General features: G+C 48.8%; 6 protein-coding genes across 10 annotated transcripts; 5 read left to right on the forward strand and 1 right to left on the reverse strand.

The window, feature by feature from the left end:
* Window positions 1-237: 237 nt before the first annotated feature.
* LOC126325925 (DNA-directed RNA polymerase II subunit RPB4-like) lies at window positions 238-1,476 on the forward strand. Of its 2 annotated transcripts, none has more exons than XR_007560418.1 (5): window positions 238-302; window positions 389-487; window positions 620-697; window positions 784-937; window positions 1,036-1,476. XR_007560418.1 is itself a non-coding variant. In XM_049995421.1 (5 exons), exons 1-5 carry the CDS (start codon window positions 257-259, stop codon window positions 1,075-1,077), a joined length of 399 nt encoding a protein of 132 aa, XP_049851378.1. In that variant the 5' UTR covers window positions 253-256; the 3' UTR covers window positions 1,078-1,476. The 2 variants fall into 2 exon arrangements, 1 of the variants encoding a protein (XP_049851378.1); XM_049995421.1 differs by having other exon boundaries at window positions 253-302; window positions 409-487.
* On the reverse strand, window positions 697-5,145 carry LOC126325919 (twinfilin-like). 4 transcript variants are annotated; one of them, XR_007560417.1, is made up of 5 exons: window positions 5,102-5,145; window positions 4,963-5,037; window positions 4,816-4,866; window positions 3,578-4,699; window positions 697-734 (listed from the first exon to the last, which is right to left on the reverse strand). XR_007560417.1 is itself a non-coding variant. In XM_049995412.1 (4 exons), the coding sequence occupies exons 1-4, from the start codon at window positions 5,121-5,123 to the stop codon at window positions 3,768-3,770; spliced, it is 1,080 nt and encodes a 359-aa protein (XP_049851369.1). In that variant the 5' UTR covers window positions 5,124-5,134; the 3' UTR covers window positions 3,566-3,767. The 4 variants fall into 4 exon arrangements, 1 of the variants encoding a protein (XP_049851369.1); XR_007560416.1 differs by having other exon boundaries at window positions 697-740; window positions 3,572-4,699; XR_007560415.1 differs by having other exon boundaries at window positions 3,572-4,699; window positions 5,102-5,143.
* On the forward strand, window positions 2,332-3,553 carry LOC126325923 (ribosomal RNA processing protein 36 homolog). Its single transcript, XM_049995419.1, has 4 exons — window positions 2,332-2,404; window positions 2,461-2,538; window positions 2,604-2,717; window positions 2,784-3,553. The coding sequence occupies exons 1-4, from the start codon at window positions 2,345-2,347 to the stop codon at window positions 3,234-3,236; spliced, it is 705 nt and encodes a 234-aa protein (XP_049851376.1). The 5' UTR covers window positions 2,332-2,344; the 3' UTR covers window positions 3,237-3,553.
* An 82-nt stretch (window positions 5,146-5,227) lies between the features above and the next one.
* Window positions 5,228-7,262, forward strand: LOC126325915 (anaphase-promoting complex subunit cdc20-like). The gene has a single exon (XM_049995406.1). It carries the CDS (start codon window positions 5,390-5,392, stop codon window positions 7,079-7,081), a length of 1,692 nt encoding a protein of 563 aa, XP_049851363.1. The 5' UTR covers window positions 5,228-5,389; the 3' UTR covers window positions 7,082-7,262.
* A 7,213-nt stretch (window positions 7,263-14,475) lies between these two features.
* On the forward strand, window positions 14,476-17,570 carry LOC126325914 (phenylalanine--tRNA ligase beta subunit-like). The gene is made up of 4 exons (XM_049995405.1): window positions 14,476-15,392; window positions 15,590-15,645; window positions 15,811-15,902; window positions 15,971-17,570. The coding sequence occupies exons 1-4, from the start codon at window positions 15,335-15,337 to the stop codon at window positions 17,550-17,552; spliced, it is 1,788 nt and encodes a 595-aa protein (XP_049851362.1). The 5' UTR covers window positions 14,476-15,334; the 3' UTR covers window positions 17,553-17,570.
* Window positions 17,571-18,115: 545 nt separating this feature from the next.
* Window positions 18,116-24,765, forward strand: LOC126325913 (uncharacterized). Its single transcript, XM_049995404.1, has 5 exons — window positions 18,116-21,071; window positions 21,199-21,311; window positions 21,419-22,810; window positions 22,922-23,123; window positions 23,193-24,765. The coding sequence occupies exon 1, from the start codon at window positions 18,119-18,121 to the stop codon at window positions 20,072-20,074; it is 1,956 nt and encodes a 651-aa protein (XP_049851361.1). The 5' UTR covers window positions 18,116-18,118; the 3' UTR covers window positions 20,075-21,071; window positions 21,199-21,311; window positions 21,419-22,810; window positions 22,922-23,123; window positions 23,193-24,765.
* Window positions 24,766-25,449: the final 684 nt, after the last annotated feature.

Below are 25,449 nucleotides of genomic sequence, written 5' to 3' on the forward strand. Positions count from 1 at the left end.
GAATTTATCCATGTTAATATTCTCTCTCCTCGGCTGCCATCTGAACAAAACATATCACCATGCTTTTTTGCCACCTTTTCCCTAACACATAAACCTACACGCCCCATCTTCCTCTGCACGCTTCACGATAAGAGCCATATTCTCGTCAAAAATCCGTACCAGCTTTCCTGTCTCTAGCAATTTGTGTATTTTTTTTTTTGTAACAATCCTTTTGCATACACTTCAAATACTCAGTGCAATTCGATCATTCGGTATTATGAGCGGACAAGAAGGAGATTCTACTGAGCTTAACTTCGGCCCTGGTACGACTCTAAACGCGCACTCTTCTCATCGACCCCTTCTGCCTCTACGCGCCACTAATCACTTCTGCTTGTACACCGATGCGAAGGGCACAATTTCAACACTTAGGTTTTGTCGGTTCCAGACCACTTTTTTTGTCAGAAGTCAAAATCTTACTAGAAAAAGAGGACTTGCATAGAGACTCAGAGTACGCGTCCCCGACCATCATCCGTCCACAGCAAAGCCAATCTACCTTTCGAAGCTCACGCTCAACCGCACCTCTAACAAAAAAAAAAGATAAATGCGCATCAGAATCTCTAACCATCTCGCCTTCACGTAGTGTCTATCAAAGGACATTAGAATACGCTCGAAAATTCAGTCAATTTGATGATGTGGCCTCCGCGATTGGAGTCAGAAAGTACTTTTTTTTTTTTTGTACTTACTGACCATTTTTTCTAAGCCTGACTTCCCCCCTTTTTTCGTATTGTTCCTTCCTCTTATCAGGCTGCTTTCAGCTTACGATCTGCATGAGTTTGAACTAGCTCAAATAGCAACACTCCTCCCTGGTAAGACCGAAGAGGCAGAAGCACTCATACCATCAATTACCAACAAGCTCAGCGCCAATCAGCTCAATCAGCTCCTTTCTCAGTGCCGTGACGTATGTTACACTAGAACAATGTTCAACACCTCATTGTGCTTCTCCTTGTGTTATTTTGTCTTTTAGTGATTGATGCTTACGAGGAAACCCAACCCCAGCTCTCTAGAAGTGTTGAACATCAAGACTTTGGGTATCAATGAGCCAGGTGGCGTACAATACCGACCCGATAAACACATTTTTGGACCAATCCACCTGAGAAGAACCGTGTTCAGAACGCACGCATATTCGCGAACTTTGAGTATCCAGAGACCTTCTTACATATGTTGTAGCGTCGTGCGCAAATGTATGCGAAATTCCTCAACGGCGATGTACCTTTTCTCTCGGCACCACAGCAGAGATCCAAATGCATAGGGCTTCTTTTTTGTGGTGAGCATAAAGGTGGGGCGTGCCAAGGCTTCGATTCTGGGCTAGTTCTAATCCAATTCTTCACTTTACATTGTCACAATGCTCCCTATGCTATTCAAAAAATTCGCTTCTGTCTCATGAGGTTCAGCGAATTCTAGTAGAAGCAATGAACATAACGAGCAAACCGCATTCAATTCGAGCCAATTTATGAACCTAGCGTTCGCTGTTCGTCCCATTAACCTCCGAAAAGATTGATTCAGACCACACTCGAAGAAAAGCGACGCTGTCATTTCGCTAGCTCTCTGATACAGAATAACCAATGTCAGCGCCCTAGCTAAAAGTTTTTTGCAAACCTCTAATAGCTCTCAGTTACTGGCTGCATTTTCTGGACGAGGATGATCCTGCTTAAAAATTTTCGCATCAGAGCTCTTCCCGAACGCATCGATACTAGACTGGCTCTCGTTAATTCGTCAGCAGGCCTGAATGCAAAGCCTTTGCTCGGCTATAGAAAAAAATACAAATCAAAACTGTTATTTTTTTCCACTGGAGGCGTCGTTATTGTGTATGAGTGTACCGCTTACTTCCACTCTCATCAACAGGGGTGCACACACATCTACGTATCGCACTAGATTTTCACCCAATCACCTGCTATGCTGTACCTCCTTGAGATGGTGCAGACCATATCGCTTGCTTGAAACCGGAAGCGTGACAGCTGAAGAAGAGTGACGCGAGTGTCATAGTGTTTGGTTTGTAAATAGTTCTTTTCTCCACAAACTTGAATGTGAAAGCGCTGCACCGCGCCGCACACCACCCTCACCAAGAAGGTGTAGCCCGAATCACCGGCGAGTGCGAGGGGTTTCAGAAAGGCAGCAATAGGTTCGATCTCAATGAGTCCGGCCTACTGTGGGAGAACTCACCGAAACCCGGCAGGCGCAAAAAGCAAACATCGATTCCCCCGGTTTCGTATGGCGTGTGTGTTCCGTCGAGTCATATAAAAAGCCATATTCGAGTCTGCACACAATTTGCTTCTCTTTTTTTGACACAATTTTTAGTCTTCCGAATATGTCAGATGAGGGCTCAGGCGAAGCGACCGATGGCAGCTATGATTCGGAATATTCAGACGTATGCGCTCTTTTTCTTGTGTGCGTAGTTGACGGAATTCCTGACTTTTTGTACAGCAAGATTTAGATGCCAACGAACTTTCTTTCGAGCTGAGGAAAAAACTTGACGCCAGGGCTTCCAGAGCCCCGGTTAAAGTGCGTCCGAGTATTGATCTAAAAAACGCTTATATTGGTCGCCCATCTCTTGACACTCTCCAAAGAAAACATCACTTATCGCTAGAAGGAACAAGAACGCCCCGGTAGTGCGGTCCGCAAAGCAGCCGGTCCCTGCGAAAACTGCCGTGCTGTCCTTATCGTCACTACCGCCCAAGGCAGTATGTACCCCCTCCCTGCACCTAGTTCTTAAATACACGACAAATGCACTCTAACCCCGCTCCCAGAAACCCAGAGACCCCAGATTTGACTCCGCAACTGAAGATTTTGACTACGGCTTGTTCAAGCACAGATATGGATTCATTGACGAGATAAGAGCCAACGAGTGCGAGGAACTGAAAAAGGCCATCGAAAAAGCGGAAGAACCTGACGAACAAGACAGGCTCAAAAGTGCTCTCATTCTGCTCCAAAGCAGGCAAAAATCAGAACAGGAAAAGCAGCTACGTCAAAAAATTAAATCAAGATACATCAAAGAAGAGAGGGAAAGAGTACTTAAGGGAAAAAAGCCCTTCTACGCCAAAAGAGACATGTTGAAAAAGCTCATAATGAAGGAAAAGCTAGAACGGCTAGAAAAACAAGGGTCTGTCGATAAATATCTAACCAGAAAACGAAAGAAGCAAGCCGCTAAGGACAAGAGAGTTCTCCAAAAAAGGAGGACCTCCTTCCCGGCAGATCAATAAATCACTTTTTTTTGATTCAATAGGAGGCATTCACTTGAGCATCCTTGAATCGAAAGTAGGATTCAAGGCCCCACTCAAAGACTGCCTATAACCCTCCAGAAATTCGATCGTGACAAGCACGTTGTTCAGCTATCACACTGAACCTTAATTTCCTTACTCTACAAAACGTGAAAGCGAATTGTAAGATACATTGCACACAACTACACAAAGAGGTGCATTGGCTCAGTAACATTTTGTAAGTACATACCATAAGTTCGAGGCTTATGCAGAACAAACTCTAGCTACATAAGTCATTTATAAAACAATTATCAAAAAAAAAATTATGGGTCTCTAACTGCAACTGGCTGTAATCTCCGCTCTCAACAGAGCCACACAACACTTTTCCTCGGCATGTCTATTTCGAGGATATAGGTGTGAGCACTCAGTCGAAAGCAAACATACTTTATTATTGTCACTGGTGACAACGAAGGTGGCAGACGCCTTGCGCCCTCGCCGCCACCTATGTAACCCGCAATATCGTTTGGTCCATATCTACTCATATGCTCCAGGTGGGGGGATGGGGATACTCTTTTTGCAGCCTGAGCTGCTCTGTGAGCTGGAAATAATTGGTGAGAATTTTTGTTTGTACTGGTTTCTTGCTGTATTCTTGATAATATTTTCATCCAACGACGACGATTGACTAAATGCGTTGTCCGGAGGTTTGAACATACTTGCCGCTCTGTTTCTCAGTCTCGTTTCAACTTCGGTTTGAGACAGTTCAGAGGGTTCCTCCAGTTCTATTTTTTTCGTGACCACAATACCAAGTTCCTTGAGTGAATCAACAAGCCCCGCTTTGGAGATTGAATAACACATGTTGTCCTTCCTTGAAGAGCCCCGTGGATAGGCGGATACAACGATGATGTCATTCTGCTTATTATACAAATAGAATCGAGCTTCGGTTGAGTTGACGTGAGAAGGCAGCTCAGTGTGTCGAATTTGCTTCGACACAATGTGCTTTAGATTCCCCGCTTTCAGGTCTATGGCGATTTCGATCCAATTTGAGGTTCTCTTGAAATCCTGAAGGGCTTGTTTGAGCCCCTCGGACAGAGGATACGTAACAAAATGAAGCCCAGATGAGGGAACTGGTTTGGTCCGCCTTTCAAACTTGGCCTGTTCTTCAGCTGCGTCGAGCTCTTGTATGGCTATTTCTCTTTTAGAATATGGCTTGTCTGCATAGTTGGCACCGCTATCTGTAAATATTTTCGACGATATTTCTGAAACGTCGCTGAAATGTACCGAAGACTCTAAAGAAAACTTTTCTCTTATCGAAGTAGCGCCTGTGCTGTAAACCATCCTCTGTTGGACAGGGCATTCGTCTGGAATGAACGTAATTAAAGTCCACGGGCCTTCGCCCGTTTTCTTACTCTTGTACAGAATCAGGCGAGGAGCGTGATTACTGAGGGTTGACCGAAGTTGCTCAAATTCTAAACTTATATCAGTACTGACGAAGATCATGTCGTGAAAGACACAGTTCGCTGTATAAAATTTGCGTGTAATTTTGCAATGTGCCCTCATATACTTAACATGGATTTGTACGAACCGCGGACTTCTGAACCGGAGAATTTGATAGTCCCTTCTAGACAAAAGGATTCTGGAAGCTAGTCAGTCACAATTCGAGTTCGCGCGATCGCTTTCAGCGGCGACTTTCCACGTCAAAACTTCGTCCAAAAGCCGATATCAAGCATACCGTCCTTTATCTCAATAATTAAGAAGACATTTGAGCTCTTGTTGTTCTCGAAGGCGCTTTTCAATTCGCTAGAGACTTGGATTTCGTCAGAACAAAATATTCACGCTTTTTCCGCACGTAAAGTACCGATAGACCGTACCAGAAAACAGTTCGTGTGCCATAGCTTCATTAGAGACTGAAGAAAGCTATGTCAAATAAACTGCGCACTAAAAAAAAAAAAAAAATAGACTTTTAGTTTAGAAATAAATTACCGTTATTCAGTTTAGTTATCGTTGCAATAGATTGATCTCGTTTTGAGAGAGCCTTGAACGCCTTTTCCTAATTTCAGACCGTGTAGAGTCGGCTTGGAGTTATTACAAGTGTATATATTGCATTTGGCTGCATTATCTGTCTGCTGCTTATTCCTCGTTTTACTTGTCAATTTAGGATGACCAGTTTTGACCTCAATTTTTGTGGCACTCCAGACTCGTTTTCTTCGTTTCCTGTACTGCTAGAACACTTAGACAAAAACAACTTATTACGCCAGAACGAATTGAACGCACACGCGGCGCAGTTCACAAAATGTCCCGCCACAGACCTTCAAACCGACTTTCACCGGCTTCACTCTAAGTGTCTGCACATGTACCGTACCCCGAGAAAGTTGGAATGCAAGCGCTCGCAGATTGATACTCCCCCTTCCCCATCGAAGCATTCGTTGCGAGGGGACCGCTTTATTACAGACCGAAGGTCGATGAATCTAGACATATCCCATTTTGCACTTTCTAGAGAATTTGAGAAAGAAAAAATAGAGGCTTCTGCAGATAAAGAAGAATACAGACATTCTCTGGCGCTCAGCTTATTTGACAGCGACAATGTGCCTGACTTGGTTGCGATCGATGGTTCGCTGTCAGGTTCTCTTGAGCGACCATGCTCAAGTACCATGCAAATGGCCACTGTCAGCTACTCTAACGGCGTGGATATGGGCTTCAGCACACCGAGTCCGTGTCCCATGGTGAGCCCTGTGCCCCTTCCTCCGAAGCGTCCCTCAAAAATTCTTTCGTTTGCCAACAAAGTGTCATCTGTTAGAGCTTCAGAGAACCGTTTGAAAGCGCTATATTCGACAGACATTCTGCGCAACAAGAGCCCTTTGTCTCGCATCGTCCCCATGACACCGGAGCGAGTTTTGGATATACCAGATATCATAAACGACTATTACCTCAACTTGCTGGATTGGAGCTCCACAAATATTCTGGCTATCGCACTCAAACACAGCGTTTATCTTTGGAATGCTTTCAATGCGGATGTCACTCAACTCTTGACTCTAGAAAACCAAGATGACTATGTGTCGTCCCTGGCATTTTCAGAGGACGGCCGCTATCTGGCCGTTGGGGTCAATTCAAGCACCATCCGAATTTGGGACGTTGCCTGCGAAAAACAATTTCGCAAATTATATGGACACCTCGCCAGAGTGTGTAGTTTGAGCTGGAACGATAGCGTGTTGACGAGCGGCTCTCGAGATACAAACATTTTCAACCACGATATCAGACAAGAAAGACATCATATCTCTTCTTTTCAAAATCACACACACGAAGTGTGTGGACTAAAATGGTCCCCCGAGAAGCTTCATCTTGTGTCAGGTGGTAACGACAACATACTCAATGTCTGGTCTCTGGGCTCTGCACATCCAATTTACACCTTCACTCAGCATCAAGCCGCAGTCAAAGCCATTGCCTGGTGTCCGTGGCAGCGAAATCTACTGGCATCCGGAGGCGGCGCGGCTGATCGAAAGATCAGGTTTTGGAACACTGGAAATGGATCATGCTTAAACACAATAGACACGAAGTCACAAGTTGGGAGTCTTCTGTGGTCCAGACATGTCAAAGAGCTCATTTCCTCGCATGGCTATTCTCAAAATCAGATAACCATCTGGAAGTATCCCAGGCTAACGAAGCAAGTAGAACTGTCTGGTCACACAAATCGCATCCTTCACATGGCTATGAGTCCGGACGGAACGACTATAGCAAGCGCATCTGGCGATGAGACGCTAAGGTTTTGGAAAATCTTCAACACAGACTTCAAGCACCAAAAGCGCGACGATGCCTACAGTGAGGGAGACCTTCGGCTTAAGGTCATCAGGTAGGCAACAAAAATGCACCTCTAGCCTCTAGCTTTGCCGGCTCTGCTTTTTCGATAACCTAGACCTAGCTCAACTTTGTATTGCAACGACAACGGTGCTTTTAAGCACCATAAAAAACTTTATGTGTATTATAAGAAGACACATTAATAAAAAGGCAAGTGCTTTTTACACTTTCGTTTTTGGAGTGTAACGGACGACGACACAGCACTAAGAGTGCTTTAGGCAGAGTCTGCTACAGACAGAGAGGTATTGCGCCGAATATGGCGTGAACGGTGTGCGAGAATCTGTAGAGAAGGGCGTCGTTCGACATCTGCGCCTCAGAAGCGAGCGAACTACAGACTTCGAAACGAAAATTACCACATTTAGACAATAGGAAAAGACACCATTTCTATTGAGCGCGCTTCGCGCATCCTCTCTCACTATCTTCTCCTCACATAAAAAACTCACGGCCAAATTGGTCGAGCGTTGTGAATACCCTTTTGAGTGCACTGGACTCTGAACTTGTTCAATAGAGTCAAAAAAAAATGAAAAAACACAAAATTTCATCTTGGTTTATTATCTAAAGCCGTTAAACTTTTGGATCGCGACGTTCCTCATCTACACTCTCGAGCTCGACCTATTTTCTTACCTGTACTGCCATCTTAAACACTATGCTAAAATCAAGTGCCCTGGGCACGTTCCCTGTAACAAAGTGTTATATCATTACATTCTGAGCATTTCGTCCTATTCTGTACTCGAATTGCATATTGTTTTCGAATGTATCGATCTGTCTTGCGAACTCTCGATTCGCATCAGATTTCCTCAAATTTTCCGTCTTGGTGTTGTGGCGTTATCGGTTGAGGGCGCGATCGATACTGACGTGCTTGGTCTTGCTCCGGAATCAATCCGTTTCCCTATCACTCGTTTCTCTCACTTCACTTGTCAAAAAAATATGTAAGTTCATCCGTCTGAAATTACTTTCAACAAAAATTCGAAATGCCTCATCTTGCTCATGCCTCGACACGATTCGGACGCGGCTGCCTGGTCATTAGCAGGCGAGCAGTTCAACACGCGCGTAGCCAGAAACCACCGTCTACGAAGTCTTCTCAGTCTGTTGTTCAATACTTCCGTCTAAAGCACACACTTTTGCTCGCTGACTCTAGTTTGCATCTGGACCCGGATTATCTGAACGAGAGCCTCGAAATTGAAACGCAGAAGAGGCGAGTTTATCTTCACTGCAAAAAGAAAAGCCTCAGTTCAGTCGAACAAGAACTTCTTGCTAAATTTGCTTCAAGTTCTGAGTGCTGACTCTGCCCAAAACCGAACCACCGAGGACAACTGATTCTATTTCCGATTCTCGGCCATTGAGCTGGTTGTTCTAATCTTTGTCAAGAAGGACGAGTTGAGCGGAATTTCGTTGGAAGAGCCAGTCTCAAATAAGAAAAGGAAGCTCGAAAAAATGGGACGTCTGACAACGCATACACTCCCAGATATCAAAGGGGGTGTCTAGAACTCTATCTGGTGGCTTCAATTCTTGACCGCGTTGTTATTTACACATCCCTCTTTCTTTGACACAGAATCGAAATTATCCAAACTGATCGAACCCTCGGCCAATTCTTCAAAGAAGGTTCGAACTGAGAGCTGCCAGATATCCGGTGCTACAAATATCTGGTAGCTTTGGCTTTTTCTAGTTACGAACAATCTGTTGAACGAAACGAATTCATTGATTGCTCAGCCTCAAACTCTGCTTGAGTAGAAAAGTGGGCGACGGTGTGGGAAATTGCGTTAAAGAAGCTCGAGGATGTTGCCATAATCAAAAATACAGAATGTTTCACTTCTTGTAGAGTTTTTGATGATTGTTCACAAATCAGTGCCAATCGAACTGATTTCAATTTTCAAAACACTTTTTTCGTCTGTTGCTTAAAAAACGTGTCGCACCTACATTTGTTTCAACGCTAGCTACTTTCTTGACCTATCACTCAATTCAGGACTCGAAAAGGCGCGGAAACCGCCTCACGAATTCCATTGAAGATTAGGTGCTCGTATACGGCCCAAAAACCAAAATTCACTACAAATTTAGCGAGTTTGGTACACTTTTCTAGGACCTCGCGCGTCCGAAAACCCGCCAAGCCTGCTCCATTTGTTTCAAACACAGATGAATTTGATAGGCCATGCTCGTCGCGATGCACTGATTCACGTACTGCCGTTGGAAAACAATCCTATTGGACTGTGTTCTGAACAACTCGAGCCAATCTAGTCGCGACCGCGAGTTTGAAGGAGCAGTATGGGAGGCGAGAGCTTCGACACTGTTACCTTTGTCGACACACTTTTTGCGACACTACACGAAAAAAAGTTCGAACCTGATATCTGTCGACTGAGGGGCGCTGGCCTTTCAACCATCCCCTGAGCTCGATTTGTACGTTGAATGCCTGGTAAACAGCTGTGTACAAAATCAAACAACCCCCTCCTTTCCTGAATTAGCGTTCGTTAGAAGGGACGAGGGAAGTGGAACGCCCAGATGCCCGCGGGTTGGCCTTAGCTGTCCCAAGATTGCTACAGGTTGACGTAATTACTGTTGCTGCTTCCCACGATTCATCTCAGCAACGGCTTAGTTCCGCCGAAATGGACAAAGAAGGTGAATGTGAGACCTTATTATTTGTTAGATTGACAGACTCGCTGTTGCATGTCCTCAAGTTTTAAAGAAAACTCGAGCCAGGTAAAACAAGCCAAGGAGCTATGTTGCGACTTTTTCACTGGTCTCCAGGAGAGACGCCCATGGCTATTGCAAAAACAGAAACATATTTTTTTTCCCCTCGTCAATTGGATCGCGTGTACAATCTGGTGACAGCAGGCATCGACGATTTGTCGGCCCAGCTCGCGTGCTAACCTAAGGCTGATTCGAATGGCGCTAGGGATGGTGCATGTCAGGGTCGTAGCGCAAAAGAGACGCCCTCACTTTTTACTATTGACGATGTGGGGGCAGCTTTGGTTTGCTTATCTTTCTGCTTTTTCTAGCGACTGCAAAGTCACTTTTGCTTTTGAAAACCACCGTGTAGCCAATGCCACGCCAGGGCGTCGCTCGACATTGATTAAGTCCTTCTCGCTGAACGGTATTCTGAAAGCAATGCCTACGTCAGTGCGCGCCCGCTTTCTCTTTTGACATATTACGTGTCGCCATGCAACAGGGGGCCGTGTGCAGATGCACCTCTAACGCCCTGCTGCTGTTTTTTTTCAGCCGCTTGCGATGCTCTCCATGTCCGTTAGATTTACTGTGCAGCCTCGTCTAGAGCGGCTGGCGACTTCTGAACCTGGTACCGACGGTCCTCGGTCATCGTGTTGACTTCTTGGCTAATTTTCTCCCCCGTTCGGTGTTCTTAGAAAAGGACAGCCTAAATCGGACGGGTTTTGCAGCATTATCGATTTCGAAGCACGTGGTGAATAGCGATTGCGCGACAGTTTGGTGATAAATTACCTTCCTTAATTTCTTTCTCTACTGGGGGCGTCGCAGAGAAAGAAGGCTGCAAGACGTCTTTCGATCACGCCCTCAACCTCTTGCTAGCCCAGCGCTTCTGGGTGGCGCAGAAGTTGCCAACGAGCTTGTTTGATTGAGACGGAGCCATTGAGACACATTCCGCGGGTTCTGCTCAGGAATTGTGTGTGATTGTTTTAACCCTGGCGACAGTGATAAAAAAAACCTTGTTCGTTCAACTAAATTGGAAATCTTGTTGCGTTTCCGCCTGTCTCGTCACGAAAACGCCTCGTTTCAAGATTATTGCCGTCTTTCTTGCACCCAAGTACCCGCGTATTTCAAGTATCTGAGCCGAGATGTACGCGTACTTTGAACAGCGCGCTGAAACCGTTTTCAATTTCCAGAATCGACCCCTGCAACTTTTCCTTTTGCACTCTCAGTGTGTTCGAAGTCCAACAACGCCTGCATTTCCGAGTGCTTCGTTCCCGTCTCTTTCCTTGCTACTACGGCTGGTTTGAAGAAGCACGATTAAAGACTGGTCGACTCTAAAGCGGGGCTTTGGTCCGAGAGCTGATTGCTCTCGTCTGTTGTCCCCGGACTTGCTCGAACGGGACCAAGAAGCATTCGACTCTGCGCTGAGACCTTCTCTCGCGATCTGGAAGGATCCGCACTTTGAGTCCTCTATACTTTGATGACCGAGGAGCTCCCACTCAAACAGAGAGAAAGCGTGACGGGGGGGGGACCGTCGCACTTTTTTCCTCGGCTCTCGTTCTTTTCCTCTCGGTGACCCGGCCAAGTACGGACGCGGTACAAGCGGCCCCCGGCGGCGAAAACTTCGCCACGCCTCTTGCGACACAGGCGAGCGGCGAGAGCATCGAAACCCAATATCCGCTTCGCTATTTTCCACTAAGGGGAGTCCTGTTTAAAGTTGCGTAAACCAGAGCATCATTTTAACCCAGAAATTTTGGTCTCCTGCAGAGGGGATCTCGTTACAAAGAAAGCACCAAGTTCTGACCGTCCTCTCTGAACGCGTCGGCGATGAGTTTCGAAGAGCTGTCGCGGTTGTCGAGCACGAATTCAGCTGGTCCTGTTTTCGGTTTGCTGTTTCGCTTTATATAGACGATGAGAGTGACACATGGCGAGGCTAAAATATTTTCAACGCCCTTTCGAACCCCTGTGTGCAGCGAGAGCTACCGCGTGGCACTCCTTCGCCTGGAGACGATGGGAGCGTTGCTTGTCGACGAAAGGAAAGCGCCGTCCTTCGGTCCGCCCATTCTCTCACCCTCTCGCGAGACATTTGCCGCTCTTGATTGAGAAAAACGCTGGAACGCAGCACGCCGGTGTCGCAGACAAAGCTGCTGTCCTGCTCGAGGAATTTTTCCCAATGCGAGACGACCTCCGACCGACATCTTGGCTTGGCGCCGCGGTTTTGTCCGTTGAAAAAAAAAAAATTAACGAACAAAAACGCGCGGGACCTAGACGACGAACGTCGATCAATGAACGGCCTCGTTGACGAGCTCTTGAGCAGCAAAAGGCATTACGTCCGTCCTCAAAGGCAGGTCTCGTCTGACCCGGACGACTTTATCGAGTCCGCTTTTGCGCGCGAAGAGGGCAACCCCTTATCCGGGAGCTCCTGACAATGCGCGCCGTTTTGGCGTTCGTGACGCTTCCAGGTCATGAAGTTAGGGGGTGCCTCGCAGAAGAAATTGATGGGGCGTTGAGCGCATCGGGGGGACTGCTGCGATTGGTCGAGAACCGTCGGCCTGTTCGAAAGCCCTCCGGCCGCAGCTCCATTTAAGAAGCGCGTCGACGTCGCGCAATATAGTCGCCGTTCCTTCGGAATACGCCTTTAAACTCCAGCGCCCTGAAGCGGAGGTGAACGCTTTACCTTGTGTGGCACGTCAATGCCTTATCCCCCCCACACCTTCAACGCCTCGGATGTCATAATCTTCTACGACGCTGTACAGACGGAGCGCTGCACAGGCGTCTCCGGAGGGCCATCAGCAATTTTCGGCGTTTCGGTGCCAAAGCGGCATGGAGAAAGCAAAAAAAGTTCTACAACGCGGTTTGTGTGTCACAGTTCCCCGAACGTTTGAAAGACCCCGCTTCAGACATTCCATTCGAGCCGTTCTCGTCTCGCGAGATTGCACACGCTCGCCTTGCTTCCTTCTGGAGGAACTCGTACCAAAGAACCGTGCAGATCGTAGATTTCTCCAGAGATCATGCTCTTTTCAGGGATTTTCGGCCCCGGTCGCAGAAGCGACTCTGACAAGGTCCCGGATCCGCTGCTCAAGCCGCATTTTCTTCTTCGACGTCTCCGGGGCTCTGAAAATTAGAAGTCGACGAGGCAAGGGCCTCGATGTGGATGCTGAAAGGGGCGAAGCTTTTGGATTTTTGGATCAGAGAGAGAGAGAAAGGTCCAAGGGTCTTTGGGTCGTTGTTCAACGACCGACTCGAACAAGTCGAGCCCGTTCTCTCTCTCTCTCTCTCTCTTTTTGAGGGACGCCCCCTGTCCGTGCTGATAGGCCGCCAATCTCGTCCCCAACTGCACTTTGAGTATTGGATGTGCGTATGACCAAGGTGTCCGGTAACTCGAGGTACCACCGGCCCCGCCTTCCCTTTGCAAGGCTCGAAGGCCGAGCGTTCTACGAGGAAAAGCACAGGCAGAGGGGGCGAGGACGACCGAGGCCATTTTCAAATGCAAGAAATTTTGTACCTCTCTACCGCGGAGCTGTCCGCGAGAGAGAGAGAGTTCGTCCGCTGCTTCTTTTCGGAAAATGGCTCAAAAAAGTCGCCCGGAACGCCCGCATGGAGGGGGCACTTGTGGCGCACTTCGAAGGGGGCCTGCAAAACGTCAGAGCACGAACAAAAATTAGACAGAGTAAGTTTCGCTGTCGAGCGCGCTAACGCTCTCGCCAAGCTTGCGTATTCGCAATATCAAGACGTCACACGTCTCTCGAGCGGAATTCAGAATGGCGGTTTCGAACGAAGTTTGAGAGGAATGGCTCGGAGCCGCTTCCCGGGCAAAAAACCTCGCTCATAACCAACGTCAAGAGAATCCCACGTAATAACTTTCAATACCAAAAAATGGCCCTTATCAATTGCCGCGAGCGCCTTACTCAAAGCTCCAAATTCGATATCGATTCCTTGCCCCGATCTGCGGCGCAACGGCTTTTTTCCAAATGCGACGATGCGAACCAGCATCCCTGCTGACGAGCAAAACGAACACAAGAACCACAAAAAAATTCAGCTGCGAAAGTTTTTGTATTTCCTCGCTCCCCAATTTGCCAACAGCGAAAGCTCCGCGCCTACAACAGCATCAAACGCCTTGACCGTCGAATTGGCCACCACCCACTCCCCCCTCACTCTCTGCCATCTTTTCGCGCTGCTGAACACATAAAGGAGGGACAGATGCTATGCGCGAAGACGCCGCCCGGAAAATGCGCCTTGACCCCCCGGTTCCGCAAATGCACCCAAACCAGGTGTCAACCATTTTCCACCGCCTCGAGACTCTAATCTGCGCACACACGAATCCGGCTCGCAAGAAGGTCTTATCGAAAAAGGGGTCCCTTCGTCCCATTTCGAACAGTCTAAAATTTCGGTGTGCACAGTTTCTGAAAATCAGCTGCTTTCTATTTTCGTAAAGCTTGGAGACAGGGTCAGTCTGCGACAGTGCGGAGCGACTGAAGCCTGCGACGCGTTTCGGCTACAAAGGAGCGGATTGCCCTCGGTCGCTCAAAGACTCTGCGAACTTCCGTCAGGATTCAATGGTTTGACAATTGTTTGGCGCCGTCAATCTGCTCTTAAGGAAGAAGGATTTGCTGGTTTCGAGCGTGTCTGGCTGTTCCTTTGAAAAGCTCGGCGGGCGCCTTAGAGTGGGGGCAGAAAACGCAACGGCCTTAGGAGGACGTCTGGTTGATGCCCCCCATAAAAAACGCAGAGTCAGCGACCGGATTAACATCCAATGTTACGGATTTTGTAAGAAAATCCAGAAATCCGGTAACACAAGGATCGAACCAAGCCCTTTTTGAAAATAAGGACTTCAGACCAGTTCCGCACTACTTTTTCTTGGATAACTTTTTGAACACGACGATCTCAGCATCGTATTCGCGACGGGGGAAAAGTGCTGAAACGTCCTTTGAGCAGGGGCCCCATTTCGTCTCACGCCGTACATCACTTATGGGCTGTGTACAGAGAGTTTGTATGGTGTATTTTCGCGCTGCTCTGCGGGGACTGGGCGCTGCGAAGAAATTACGAGGCGTCGACTGTCACCATTCGGGTGTTGTTGAATGAGACCCGCTTGGCGTTGGTCGCCTCGTCATTCGAGAGCGTCGAAAGCGGGACGCTGCTATCAATGTGAGGGGTCCGGCGAAGCGGGTGAATGCAGAGAAACCAGACGAAAGAGAACTAGTCAGCGTTTTTTTGAAGTTCAAAGAAGAGTTGTCAGGACGGAGGAATGTGGTGATGAGACAAGCGTTTTCGCAGAGGGTTGGGCGAAGTGGCTGGCTAGCGAGGCCAAGGACCCAGTTCGCCTTGTTTTGACGCGTTCATGGATGGACGCCCTGCGCGCGAGGGTTATGAGAGGTGTGGAACGCCGGTTATTGATTGATTTGTGTGAGTGATGGAAGGGGTGGCTCTGGAGGTTTGATTTGAGCACTGAGGAGTTTTTCGAGTTTTTGTAGGTTCGAGCAAGAGAAATTGAGAGTTCGTTTTCCATTTTTTTAAGGGGGTGGTGGTAGACAAAAGGTTACAGGAGCTGAGTCAAAAAAAAGTTTCTTTTTTACTCTTGTCTGAAAGTCCGTTCGAAGATGCCAGTGGTCAGCGTTCCTAGAGATTTGCTTTTTGAGACGTTAGGAAGGAGTTATTGTACGAGAAGGGCGATTATTGCGTTTTTTTTTTTTTAATAGGGAAGAGAGGTGGAGAAGGAGACTTTCTTCTCTTCCTCGCGTTGCGAAATGCGGGTCAGGGCGGCACATAGCTGGTTCTGATTGTGGCCTGCATTTCGCGGTTTGCCTTCACAAATGGTTCACGTGTTTTGACTTTTTTTTTTTTTTTTTTTGGAGCCAACGAGGAATTTTCGCAGCTGTGCTTCGACTTTGGAATCGAGCTGGATGAAGTGGTAGGTGTGGCTGGGGGGTTGACGGGACCGGAGAGGAGTGGGTGATTGAGGGCGGGGTCGTGTCTACGATGTATCGCCTCGTGTGTGGGGGGTGTGTGTTTTTCAGCTGAGCACGTTGAGCGCGTTCGCCAGGTGGGACGATCGAGCTGACGTTTTTTTTTTAAGACAACAGAGAGCAATCTTTGTAGGAAGAGGGGGGTTGAATTGGCAGACGCGAACGACGAGGTGGTTTGCAAGATCGAAGTGCCGGCAAATCGGTACGGGCTTTTTTTGTTTTTTGCATGTTTCGTGGCGCTGCTTCGACGGTCTGCTGACTTCGTTTCAGCTGCGATTTGCTGTGTTTTGAGGGGATATCGAGGGCTCTGCTGATGTACTTGGAGAAAATGGGGCTTCCGTCCTACCGATTGAGCGACCCGATGGTAGAGATGCACGTGAACGCGTCAGTGATGGAGGTGCGCCCGCACATTGTTTGCGCGGTTTTGCGCAACGTTCGCATGACGCAAAGAGTGTACAAGTCCTTTATTGAGTTACAGGAGAAGTTGCACAGCAGCATTTGTCGAAAGAGGTATTTTGCGTCGATTGGGACTCACGATTTGGACACGCTCGAGGGTCCGTTTAGTTACACGGCCGAGTTGCCCGAGGAAATTCGCTTCGTGCCGCTCGAGAAGTCCGAGGAGTTAGACGGACACGGGGTGATGGAGTTGTACAGGAGTCACGCACAGCTCAAAAATTACCTTTATATCATCCAGGACAAGCCGAGATATCCGGTCGTTAGAGATAGACACAAAACAGTTTTGTCGCTCCCGCCGATCATTAATGGCAATCATTCGAGGGTCACGCTTAATACAAAGAACATCTTGATTGAGGTGACCGCTTTGGACCGACTTAAAGCCGACATCGTCTTGGACATCATGACGACCATGTTCAGCCAGTATTGCGCCGTTCCCTACGTGGTCGAGCCGGTCCGGCTCGTTTTCGACTCGCCCTCGTCGTGTTCCGGCCGCCAGGTCGAAGTTTCTCCAAATTGGGAGCGCAGGGAGATCAGATGCCGGACCAGCGAAATTTGCGAAATGATAGGCGTTTCTGTCTCTACAGAGCGTGTCGTGGGATGTTTGTCTAGAATGGGTTTGGGACCGTGTTCTGTGTCTGCGGACGAAATCGCGGTTGGAATTCCTCCGACAAGACCGGACGTCATACACGCCTGTGACATAGTCGAAGACGTCGCCATTGCTTATGGATACAATAACGTTGGGCTGAGCGTTCCTTCTACCGCTACGTTGGGCAGGCAGTTGCCCATCAACGAGCTGTCCGACTCGCTTCGTCGTCGACTTGCCGAACTTGGGTACACCGAGATTTTGTCGTTCGTGCTGTGTTCAGCTCGCGACCAATACGACAAACTCAACCAGAAGGAGGACGGGAAGACTTCTGTAAGGCTCAGGAACCCGGTTGGGAATGTCCAAGTGGTTCGCTCAAACCTGCTTCCAGGTCTTCTGAACTCTTTGTCTTTCAACAAGGGCGCCCCTCTGCCAGTGCAGGTGTTTGAAATAGGCGACGTGGTCTTCAAAAATCCAGACAGCGACATCGGGGCTTCGAACAAGAGGCAGCTGGCCGCCATCTACCAGAACAACAAAACCGCCGGGTTTGAACAGATTCACGGCTTGTTGGATTCCATCATGTTGGCCCTAGACGTAGCGCCCAAGGGCTGGAGGGTCCCGAAACCGTCTCAACTAATCTATTCCATTCATCAGACAGAGCACGCCACTTTTTTCCCCCGCAGGTGCGCTAAGGTGCAAGTGAACGGACGCGATGTGGGCATTTTTGGAATTATCCACCCGGAAGTGCTGGAGAATTTCAGGCTCCAGAACCCGTCGTCTGCTCTGCTTCTGGACCTGGATATTTTCCTGTAGAGAGCTCATTTTTCGCAAGATTGCGCTTTTTTTTTTCCCCCTCGCGGCGGTTGTCTCGAAGGGGCCGAAAATCGAGGCCGCCGCCAGCGGACGCGGTGAGTTGGTGATCGTTCCGCGGGGCCGTACAATGAATGCGGCCAAAAAAAAAAAAAAAAAAAAGAAAGAAAAAAGAAGTACGACGCGTCCCCGTTTTCGTTTGACGGCGACGTGGAAGCAGAGCGCTTTTGCTGTTTGGACGCACGGGAGGTTTCGGAGTCGGTTTGGCGAGCGCCGGACTTTTTGCCCGAGAGCGCGTCGCAGTTACTCCCCGCCGATGGGCGCTTTTCGCGTGGCGCGGTCCGTCGACCCGTCTCCTCTGCCGAGCGTTTGTGCCGAAACGCGCGCGATATGGCGTGTGTGTAGAGTGGGCTTTAGGGGCCGCGCGGCGAAAGCGAGTTGAATTTTTTGCGCGGACAAGGCTCGTTCGATGCGAAGCTTTCCGTTTAGCAGACGAAGTGACTTTTATCGCGCATTCTCTCGCTAGAGCGGGGCTTTTTTGAAGTGATGGAAAATTCTTTGCGCAAGCAATGAGCTCGGAGTCGGGTCGAGACGCGGTGCCGTCCGAGCCCGCGGCGCTCGAGGCGCGCTCGGAGCAACGCGGGCCGGGCGGCGACGACGCGCCGATGGGGTCTTCGGTCGGAAGGTCCTCTTCCGCGGGCGCGACAGCAGCTTTTCGAAAGAGGCCCAGGCGGAAGCCCGTTCAATTGCCGACAGTGCGGTCGAAAGACAGAGCGCAGACGCCGTCGCTTGCGGGCGGGGGGCGCTCTCTCGAAAGGGGTGGAAGCGCCGAAGGGATTAAATTTGCGGACGAAGGTGCAGGCCTCAAGGTTGCGAAGACAGAGGAGCGAGAATTTCCCTTGGTATCAGATCGCCGTCCGTCGGAGGATATTGGCGCGCCTGATCTCGAGGATTTTGGCCACGGATTTTTTTTCGAAGACGAGGATTCTTCAGAAGGTGACTGGTCTAGTTCTAGCGACTCGGAACCGTCCGAAGGTCTCGCCGATGCAGGCCAAACGGACGAACTTGACGCGCTCGGGTCAAGGGGCAAGGACGATCAAGCTGAGCCAGTGGAAAAAAACAGCGCTTCTCGGACGGGGCTGAGGGACTTCCTACACATCTGCCGGTTTGTGTTTGGCGAGAGCAAATGGAAATCCGACTGGCGCTTGTCGAAGTGCGTGAGAGACAAGCCCAAGAGCGCCAACATAAAGAGCATGTGGTACACGGACTTGTCTCAGTTTAGTCTTCGCATGAAGCACCGCCGCGCATTTTGGCCGGTCCCGATGGACGAATCGCGCTTGGAGCGCTTTTCGAAGCGAGATGCGAGTTTCATCGCCCAGGTAAGACATTTGCACAGAGACCTGCTCATCTTTCATCCAGACGATCCCCTGTCGTGTCTCGAGGAGGAGAGGTCTCCCGTGCGCAGCTTACTGCCACCCATCGGCATCCTCGACGACTCTGTCTGCGAGGGCGCACGCGAGGGCTCGTTCATCGAGAGCCTGGCTCAGGTTTGCCGCGAGTCAGAGGAGGGCGGGGGGTGTGGCGCCGGCTCGGACCTCCCGTCTGAAGATGACAGGTTCAAAGAGTTGTACCGACTGAACCAAAAGCTGTTTAACTCTTTCTACCCGTACCCCGTCCTATCGGCCGCTTCCGTGGACTACGCGATCCCGGATCCCCTGGTCGGCTCGAGGGAGGACGTGAACACCTACAACGCGATCACGTGCGCTCTGTACAGCGAGACAGAGAGGACTTGGACCAAATTGCTGGTTTATGCGACACGTCACCGCGACCGCTTTCTTTGCGACGCAGATTCGACGAACGGAGATACGTCGGAGGAGAGCAGCGTCAGCGAGTCGAGTTCGTCGCCGTCTGACGCCTCCGAGACGGAGCGAGACCTCGTCAGGCGCGACCGCGAAGATTCGGATCGTTCCGACGACCAGGGCGTTCCCGGCGCTCTGGACTCTCCTGCGGCCGACGCGGGGTCCGTCAGGGAGGAAGAAAGCAGTTCCGCGGAGGAGACGTCGAGCCGCGAAGCAAGAGAAGACGCCTCGGACGAACGCGCCTCTTTTTTCGACTCTGACACGAGCGACGACGCCGCCGCCGAATACAACGACCCGCAAACAAAGGACATTTACTCTCATTGGGCTGTCGTCATCGACAGCGACCAACAGAGCCCCACGACTCCGGATGTGCCCCCTCCCCTCGTCGTCGACGCCGCGACTCAATCCGTCCTGGTCTCGCAGGTGTATGAGTGGATGACTATCCTGATCGATAGACTGCTGGACTACGCAGAAGAACCCGAGTCAGGCGCCAGACAGAAAAACGCCTGTCCACGCCCATACAAACTCGTTCTGGACGTTCTGAACGAACTGGACGCGCCCCCAGAAGTCACGTCGATGCTGGCGCTGAAACTCGACGCCATCTATGAAGACCCCGCGTTCCAGAAGCTCTGGCCGTTCGCCACCAACCGCTCGAAGCCGCAGTAAGAAGAAACCCAGCCGCTTCGCCCTCGCGGGCGCTCAAACTAGGCGCCCCCTCCCCCTGTCGCTCTTGAAACGGCGGTCGGTGCAAGTGGAGCACAATTCTCGTTATTTTGCGAAAAAAAGTACCAGAAACCGCGCTACGGGGGCCGCTTTTGCGGGCGCGTTTTATTGGTGTGGCTTCAGAGAAACCTGTATCTTTTTTTCCTCTTTGTTCTAGCGCGTCGCGGGTGCGACGAGATGCGCCCGAGGGGAGCGGGAGTGCGACCGAGCGGCCCGGGCGGCGCCAAAAACAGCGTTGCCGAGGAGAAGGTGCAGGGCTCGGTGGGCGGACGAGGGGCCATTTTCAGGGGCCGTTTAGGTAGAAGAAAGCGGGGGGTGGCGAGCGCTGGCTCTCTCCTCTCTCTCTCATCACCGCGCCGAGGTTTAGCATTTTTTTGTGAAATAGAAGTGGGCTTTAATGTGCGTCACTGCTATTTTTTTTTTTACACTACAAGCAGGTTGGTTTGGGCCGGAGCGTGTCTATGCATGTTCGCTCTGCTGAAACGTTCTCTGTTGGGCTGCCAGATATCGTTGAGCAGGGTCCCGGCGCTTTGCTAGTCGTACGCGGGGGTGCCAGATTTGCGCAGCACGGCGGTCTGTGCCGCTGAGTGACCAAAGGTTATAGAAAACAAGAAGCGCTGGTTTTTTCGGTTGTTCAACACACGCGAGACAGATCCGTTCAGTTTGCGTGCCGCGCTATGAGTGATGGTAGCTACATGGAGACGAGCGAGAATGATGAACCACACAGTTCGGATTTCGAGGAACAGGGGGCCTTCTACGCAGAAGAGGACTCCGACGACAACGATCTTTCTCAGTTAGTCGAGCTTAAGAGGCAGAAATCGTATGAGGTGCTGGACAAAGAAGGTCTCGAAGCGAGAATTAAGAAGTTAGTCAGAGAGGTCATGGAAGTCCTGGGCATTTCCAACGAGGCCTCTGCTATTCTACTATTACGTCATTTTAAGTACGCGTTTTTTTTTTCGTGGCACTGCCCGCTGGAGAGGAGCGGAGCGCGGGGGTTTCGGCAGCGATGCGCCTGGCTTTGGCGTTCTGGCTCGACCGGCTAAATAACTGACACTGCGCCTCTCTAGGTGGAACAAGGAAAAGTTCGTGGACGCCTATACGGCGGACTACGAAAAAACGCTCGAGGGGGCTGGCGTGTTCCCCGAATTGGAAATTGAGCCGAAATTCAAAAAAAAAAAAGGTACAACACCTTCGCCCGTACACACGCGCGTGTGGGTGCAGGCACTTTTTTTTTTTTTTTTTTGGAAGGGCGAACGGTGTGGCTAACGCGGAAGGCGGGGAAAAAAGGTGTACGAATGTTTGGTTTGCTGCGAGGACTATTCTGGAAAAGAGACCTACGCCCTTGGATGTGGCCATCGCTATTGTTTGTCCTGTTGGTCTGGATATTTAGAGAACCAGCTTCACACCGGCGTTCATTTAGCCGTAAACACCAAGTGTCCGTCTCCCAAGTGTCCGGCAATTGTCCACGAAGTCGCTTGGAAAAAGCTCGTTCCGAAGCACGTGTACAGACGCTACGCTAGCTTTGCGCTGAAGAGCATGGTCATCGACGATCCGCTTCTTAAGCCTTGTCCCGCCCCAAACTGCTCCAAAGTGATCCGGGTGGACTTCCGAGACCGAACGAAGCCGGTCGAGTGCACCTGCAAGTTCAGGTGGTGTTTTCGTTGCTCTGACTACGACATCGGAGACCACGTTCCCGCGACGTGCGAAAATGTCATGGCTTGGAACGAGCGCGCTTCCAGCGAAAGCGAAAACATCAAGTGGTTGATCGTGAACACGAAGCGGTGTCCAGAATGTCACCGACCTATAGAGAAGAACGGCGGATGCATGCACATGACTTGCAGTCGAAAGAGCGGCGGATGTGGATACGAGTTTTGTTGGCTGTGTCGCGGCCCTTGGAAGGAACATGGAACCGACACGGGCGGATATTAACTCATGCAAACAAGTACAACTCGTCGACGGCTAAGGAAGAAGACATAAAGAACGAGGAGATGAAGACGGAGCTGGAATACTACATGTTTTATTATCATCGCTACGAATCCCACCGCATTGCCATGAAAGTCGTGTCAACTCAACGAGAACGGTGCGACCAACAGGTCGCGGAGTTGGTCAAGAAGTTTTCGATACGAGCTCAAGACGCCCTATTTTTATATGACGCGACGCAGCAAATCCTGAACAATCGCCGCGTTTTGCTCTGGTCGTATGTATACGGTTTTTTTTTGACACCTAAAGACCGCGAAAAGGAGTTGTATGAGTTTTTGCAAGAGGATCTGGAGAAATTTAACGAGGCCCTGACCAAGCTATACGAAAAGCCCATACAGGAAATCACCGAGTACTCGGAATTTTCTCCAATGGGAAAAGCCAAGTGGCCAACAAGACCCGTGTGACGAAAAACTTCCTGGATAAGTTTGTTCAAGGAACGGCCAGGGGACTGACCTCCGGTAACTAAAGGAGTCGTGCGCTCGTGTTGCACGTTCGCGGCAAGTTGAAATATGTAGAAGGCTCTTTTTTTTTTTAGAAGAAAATGTGTGCATGGAGGGAGGAGTGGAGAAGCCTTGCATTAATGAAAAAAAAAATATATTTTTTTGGTCTTATCACTAATTCTTGATTAGTATATAGCGTTTACACCGTTGAATGCAACAATCGGGGAACTCTAATTGTCTTCGTACACAGACGAAATCGGTTCGTTTGCACTAACTAAATACGGGTGTTGTGACCGCGCCACCTTCTCTAGGGAAGAAAAATTCATAATTTTTTGACACCCGTCGACCTGTGCCTTTTCTTTTTATCAAGACAAACGCTACTGCACTCTCGGTCTCTGGAAGGCACGATCAGAAGGTTGGAATCGACGCTTAGCTTCACAAAATGGAAGCGCTTTTTATTTTTTCATTAGAAGGTGACAAAACTGTGTTTTTACAAAAAACAAGCACGAAATAGAACACGTGGATATAATAGATTTGAAAGACGTATCCGACATTTCACAAAAAATTCCAGAGTACGTTCGCAGCAGTCTCTGAATTCCAAACGGCACGTGCTCGTTGCTTTTCTCACACACACATCACAGCAAGCTAAAGGAGGACGAAAAATGGCAAATAAAAAGTTTCGATGAATTGTGGCAAGACCTATTATTTTTGCACAGAAAAGGAAGAAGAGCTTCGCCATATACTCGAAAGCCTACAAAACTGGCTTAACTATTTTCGGAAGGAACAGCGATCGAGCCTTCAAGATCTGAAGTCTAATGGAACGCCTAAATTCATGATTTCCAATTCTGAGCACCGAAATGTCATCAAACCTCCGCGAATACTAACGCTATTCGTGGGGAAAGCAAATCCGGAAAAATTTGTCAAAGACCCCAATGAATCTCCTGTGGTCAATTTGTCTACCCGTGCCGTGTATCGTACTAAATTTTCTAAAAATGAGCAGAATCCCGCGTCCATTAAGTGACTGGCACAATGATGCTTCTCCTCCTCATGACACCGACATGGGCTCTCTGAATCAGTGGACGTCAGATGATGGCACCCTCCTGTATGTCCATGGACGACCTTGACAATTTCAATGCAAAGAAATCCTGCGGCTTAAACAGCAGGTCTCTGACCTGAAAAAAACGCGAGTCGACCCTCAAGAACGCGATGGAAGCCATGGCGCAGAGCTTTCACGCTAAAGAGCTAGAATACAAGAAACAAATCAAAGAAAAACATATGCAATCAGAAGCTGAGAAAAAAAAATTTAATCTGATTGTCAATTCCAAAGAGTTTTTTTGTCGAAAAGCCTCGAACAGGAAAAGCGAAATTTGATCAATTCTGAAATCGAACACCTAAAGTGTATTATCGATTCGAAAGGAACCGCGAACTGAAGGAGCAGGCGCTACAGCTTGCGTACAAGGAAGTAAAATTGTTAGACTGCAGGGAACAATGCGCCAAGTTGGAAAGATACTACCAACTGAGTATAGCTTCGCACCTATTAAAAGCCGACAAACAGATCTCGGAGCTAAAAAATGCCCTGGAAGCAGTAAGGAGCCGATATTTCGATACCTTGGCCTCCAGCTTTAGAAATTCGCTGTCAGTACACCTTAGACTACTCCGATATGTACGAACAATGTTTGAAAGAGCAAATACCACTGGAGTCTTGGCATAAATGGCTTCGAGCGCATATGGAACAAGGTTACGTGTCCAAAGATGACGAAGAAGAGGAAGACGTACACAAATTTTGATCAGCGATTTTTTGTGAGACGACAGTTACCCTCTTAGAAAAAGCGTGTCCAGAGCAAGGGATTCTATTGTACAGAGTTATAGAAAATGTGAAAAGATATCTCCACTATATTTTAGACTGCCTATGAAAACAAAAGTTTTATAGCTTTTTTGACTGCTGCTTTAACTGTACCAAAATTTCTAGCTACACAGAAAGGACCAATATGGTGCCGTCTAAATATGTCATACGTTTTTTTTTTTTTTTTAAACAAATCTGAGCACTGACTACAAACCTTTAAGCCAGGTACGCGGTCACTGACATTTGTCATTTAGTAGCTCTGTAGACTCAATCTTTTCAACGGTTTCGAGTATGCTCCTCAGGCCATTTCTGGCTAGTCTTAAACGTTCACATGAATTATGAAGGCACTTTCCAGAAATATACAAAGAGTCAACACGCGAGACAGATATCTCCCCTAGTTTTGTGTTAAAACTGCTGGCCACGTTTTCGTAATACACTTCCCAGTTTTTTCTCCACTCGCGATTGTGCTTATAGTTATTCGTTTCACTAAATTCCTCGGATGCTGATGCATTTCTCGGCAGTGCTTTCAATTCCCATTTGGACGGCCCCGCGTCTTTGGTTATCGACTTCGGCGAATCCAGAGCGTTGCTGCTCGAGGGCACCTCCCTGGCTGTACCATTTGTCTCTGAAACTGGCTCTGAAAGTAGTGTTTGTGTCAAAAACTTTGAAGGTTCAAAAATTTTTTTAAACGTACCTCGCTCCTCTGATTCAAATTCGTACTCCTCAGAACTTTCCTCGTCAACTGTAGAAAACAGTGGTCTCGCTTTCGGCCTGTCTGAAAACATCTCGGAAGAAAAAGGCAATTTTGGACTAAAAGACTGTATCCTAACTGGAAATTAAGGGTCAAACAGAATCGATCAGCATTCAATGTCAAATTTTTTCTCCTATTTCAAACGTTCCTACGTTTCTTTTTTTTCAAGCTCTGGTTCCTTGGGAGGACCGTTCCTCTATTCAAAAACATCAGTGATGATCCAAAATCAGCCTACGAAGGAAGACTCCCGTTCGACGCCAAAAATTTGCTTCTGATATGTACAACGGCCATTTACTACTTAGCT

This window comes from Schistocerca gregaria, unplaced genomic scaffold (genome assembly GCF_023897955.1).
Source record: "Schistocerca gregaria isolate iqSchGreg1 unplaced genomic scaffold, iqSchGreg1.2 ptg000949l, whole genome shotgun sequence".
In the NCBI taxonomy this organism is placed as follows: Eukaryota; Metazoa; Arthropoda; class Insecta; order Orthoptera; family Acrididae; genus Schistocerca; species Schistocerca gregaria.

Excerpts from the sequence above, each read along its gene's own strand:
- LOC126325925 (XM_049995421.1), top strand. The coding sequence starts at position 257 with ATGAGCGGACAAGAAGGAGATTCTACTGAGCTTAACTTCGGCCCTG. Across the intron at positions 303-408 it reads TGAGCTTAACTTCGGCCCTG|GTTTTGTCGGTTCCAGACCA; the intron begins GTACGACTCTAA and ends TTCAACACTTAG. Across the intron at positions 938-1,035 it reads TCCTTTCTCAGTGCCGTGAC|CTCTCTAGAAGTGTTGAACA; the intron begins GTATGTTACACT and ends ACCCAACCCCAG.
- LOC126325923 (XM_049995419.1), top strand. The coding sequence starts at position 2,345 with ATGTCAGATGAGGGCTCAGGCGAAGCGACCGATGGCAGCTATGATTCG. Across the intron at positions 2,405-2,460 it reads ATGATTCGGAATATTCAGAC|CAAGATTTAGATGCCAACGA; the intron begins GTATGCGCTCTT and ends CTTTTTGTACAG. Across the intron at positions 2,539-2,603 it reads CTTCCAGAGCCCCGGTTAAA|AAAACATCACTTATCGCTAG; the intron begins GTGCGTCCGAGT and ends CACTCTCCAAAG.
- LOC126325919 (XM_049995412.1), bottom strand. The coding sequence starts at position 5,123 with ATGGCACACGAACTGTTTTCTG. Across the intron at positions 5,038-5,101 it reads GGCACACGAACTGTTTTCTG|TCTCTAGCGAATTGAAAAGC; the intron begins GTACGGTCTATC and ends ACGAAATCCAAG. Across the intron at positions 4,867-4,962 it reads AATTATTGAGATAAAGGACG|AATCCTTTTGTCTAGAAGGG; the intron begins GTATGCTTGATA and ends ACTAGCTTCCAG.
- LOC126325915 (XM_049995406.1), top strand. The coding sequence starts at position 5,390 with ATGACCAGTTTTGACCTCAATTTTTGTGGCACTCCAGACTCGTTTTCT.
- LOC126325914 (XM_049995405.1), top strand. The coding sequence starts at position 15,335 with ATGCCAGTGGTCAGCGTTCCTAGAGATTTGCTTTTTGAGACGTTAGGA. Across the intron at positions 15,393-15,589 it reads GACGTTAGGAAGGAGTTATT|CCAACGAGGAATTTTCGCAG; the intron begins GTACGAGAAGGG and ends TTTTTTTTGGAG. Across the intron at positions 15,903-15,970 it reads ATCGAAGTGCCGGCAAATCG|CTGCGATTTGCTGTGTTTTG; the intron begins GTACGGGCTTTT and ends ACTTCGTTTCAG.
- LOC126325913 (XM_049995404.1), top strand. The coding sequence starts at position 18,119 with ATGAGCTCGGAGTCGGGTCGAGACGCGGTGCCGTCCGAGCCCGCGGCG.